The 2,805-nt window shown below is 54.3% G+C and overlaps 1 protein-coding gene across 1 annotated transcript; it reads right to left on the bottom strand.

Moving 5' to 3' along the window:
* Nucleotides 1-422: 422 nt before the first annotated feature.
* On the bottom strand, nucleotides 423-1,132 carry LOC115126445 (protein S100-A1-like). The gene is made up of 2 exons (XM_029656066.2): nucleotides 982-1,132; nucleotides 423-723 (listed from the first exon to the last, which is right to left on the bottom strand). The coding sequence occupies exons 1-2, from the start codon at nucleotides 1,120-1,122 to the stop codon at nucleotides 559-561; spliced, it is 306 nt and encodes a 101-aa protein (XP_029511926.2). The 5' UTR covers nucleotides 1,123-1,132; the 3' UTR covers nucleotides 423-558.
* Between the last annotated feature and the right edge of the window lie 1,673 nt (nucleotides 1,133-2,805).

The following is a 2,805-nucleotide window of genomic DNA, read 5'->3' as shown; positions in this document are numbered from 1 at the left end:
TCTGGATTACCGACCCCTGCCTGTCCCTGAGCCTTGGTTCTGATAGTAGTGGATATTACATTGAATATCTGATGTTGTTTCAAAGTAATAGATTCAACATATTTATAAGATTTGTCTGTTGAAATTTAGTTAACATGATGGTTTAATCCTGTGGTTGGAATTTCACCCTCAAAACAGTTCACGTCAATTACTTTTTGCAAATCCAACGTACTTTCCACTTCACAATAGGTTGACAAATTGAAACAACGTTGATGGGTAGTTTTAGCATAGGATCTAGAAAGGCTTTGCACTAAGGTTTACTAAGTAGTTGTGTCAGTACCAGTCACTTAGTTCAGTATTGTCTATTCTTTCTTACACTTACGGGACAAATTACAGGCCAAATACAACAGACAGACACATCAGACAAATGTGACAAACAGAGAGTGGGAAAGTCACTGTTTATTCACAACAGTAAGACTTCTTATAAAGTGACTTATTTGACATATAGAAAAGCAAAATGACATATAGAAAAGCATCCATTTCTGCTTCTCTTTCTCTTTCTCCTTGTCCTGTCCTCCTTCACTTCTTAGCGGCAGCCTTCTGGGTGTGGAGCTGGTAGATCTGTTCACAGGCGATGGAGAGGTCCACCACCAGGGAGACAAACTCCTCAAAGTTTACCATCCCATCACCATTCTGGTCCAGATTCTTCATGATCTTGTCTATGGCGGCTGGGTCCTTTTGGGACTGAGAGGGAAGGAGAGATGGAGGAGATGAAGAGAGTGAGAAAGAGAGAGAGATGGGAGGAGGGGAGAGGGGGGGTTAGATTGACTTTGGATTCTCTTTATTCTAATAAAGTGAGAGAGAGAAATCAGAACGAGAGGAAAAGGGCGTGAGATGAGAAAGACAGAAAGTGTTGCTGGACAGTGAGATAAAAACAGAGGGATAGAAGAGAGAGAGAGAGAGAGAGAGAGAGAGAGAGAGAGAGAGGGATATCTATGGTACCTTCAGGAAGCTGGCCAGTTCTGACTGCATGAGTTCATTCAGATCCTTCTTGCTCAGTGTGTTACAGTCACCGTCCTTGTCGGCATAGCGATGGAACACCGTGATCAGGGACTGCATGGATCTCTCCAACTGAGACAGCATGGCTGCAGAGAGAAGGATACACTGAGGAGGGGAGCGAGGAAGGGAGAGAGGGATGAGGGGGGTGTAAATTACAATGGCAGATTAAGATTAAGACTAAGATCGAGTCGTACTACACCGGCTCTGACACTCGCCGGATGTGGCAGGGCTTATAAACCATTACAGACTACAAAGGGAAGCACAGTGACACGAGCCTACCAGATGAGCTAAACTACTTCTATGCTCACTTCGAGGCAAATAACCCTTAAACATGCAGGAGAACACCAGCTGTTCTGGAAGACTGTGTGATCACTCTCCGCAGCCGATGTGAGTAAGACCCTGAGACTGCCTGCCGTCCGGTACCGTTGCCCCAGCTCTGGTTTACTGACCCCTGCCTGCCTACCCTGACCCTGAGCCTACCTGGCGTCTGGTACTGTTGCCCAGCTCTGGTTTACTGACCCCTGCCTGCCTACCCTGACCCTGAGCCTACCTGGCGTCTGGTACTGTTGCCCCAGCTCTGGTTTACTGACCCCTGCCTGCCCTGATCCTGAGCCTGCCTGGCGTCCGGTACCGTTGCCCCAGCTCTGGTTTACTGACGCCTGACCCTGAGCCTGCCTGGCGTCCGGTACCGTTGCCCCAGCTCTGGTTATCTGACCCCTGCCTACCCTGACCCTGAGCCGTCCTGGCGTCCGGTACCGTTGCCCCAGCTCTGGTTATCTGACCCCTGCCTACCCTGACCCTGAGCCGTCCTGGCGTCCGGTACCGTTGCCCCAGCTCTGGTTTTCTGACCCCTGCCTACCTGCCCTGACCCTGAGCCTGCCTGGCGTCCGGTACGTTGCCCAGCTCTGGTTTACTGACCCCTGCCTTCCTGCCCTGACCCTGAGCCTGCCTGGCGTCCGGTACCGTTGCCCCAGCTCTGGTTTACTGACCCCTGCCTGCCCTGACCCTGAGCCTACCTGGCGTCCGGTACCGTTGCCCCAGCTCTGGTTTTCTGACCCCTGCCTACCTGCCCTGACCCTGAGACTGCCTGCCATCCGGTACCGTTGCCCCAGCTCTGGTTATCTGACCCCTGCCTACCCTGACCCTGAGCCGTCCTGGCGTCCGGTACCGTTGCCCCAGCTCTGGTTTACTGACCCATGCCTACCCTGAGCCTGCCTGGCGTCCGGTACCGTTGCCCCAGCTCTGGTTTACTGACCCCTGCCTACCCTGAGCCTGCCTGGCGTCCGGTACCGTTGCCCCAGCTCTGGTTTACTGACCCCTGCCTACCCTGACCCTGAGCCTACCTGGCGTCCGGTACCGTTGCCCCACCTCTGGTTTTCTGACCCCTGCCTACCTGCCCTGACCCTGAGCCTGCCTGGCGTCCGGTACCGTTGCCCAGCTCTGGTTTACTGACCCCTGCCTGCCTGCCCTGACCCTGAGCCTGCCTGGCGTCCGGTAAGTTGCCCAGCTCTGGTTTACTGACCCCTGCCTGCCCTGACCCTGAGCATGCCTGCCGTCCGGTACTGTTGCCCAGCTCTGGTTTACTGACCCCTGCCTGCCTGCCCTGACCCTGAGCCTGCCTGGCGTCCGGTACGTTGCCCAGCTCTGGTTTACTGACCCCTGCCTACCCTGACCCTGAGCCTGCCTGGCGTCCGGTACGTTGCCCAGCTCTGGTTTACTGACCCCTGCCTGCCCTGACCCTGAGGCTGCCTGGCGTCCGGTACGTTG

This window comes from Oncorhynchus nerka, linkage group LG3, assembly GCF_034236695.1.
Source record: "Oncorhynchus nerka isolate Pitt River linkage group LG3, Oner_Uvic_2.0, whole genome shotgun sequence".
Taxonomy (NCBI): domain Eukaryota; kingdom Metazoa; phylum Chordata; class Actinopteri; order Salmoniformes; family Salmonidae; genus Oncorhynchus; species Oncorhynchus nerka.
Note: the sequence above shows the minus strand (reverse complement) of the source record. Positions and strands in the feature narration are given on the sequence as shown.

Bases quoted from the DNA above. Each gene is read 5' to 3' on its own strand.
- LOC115126445 (XM_029656066.2), bottom strand. From the start codon at position 1,122: ATGCTGTCTCAGTTGGAGAGATCCATGCAGTCCCTGATCACGGTGTTC. The intron at 724-981 runs GTACCATAGATA...CTTCCCTCTCAG, and splicing joins AACTGGCCAGCTTCCTGAAG to TCCCAAAAGGACCCAGCCGC.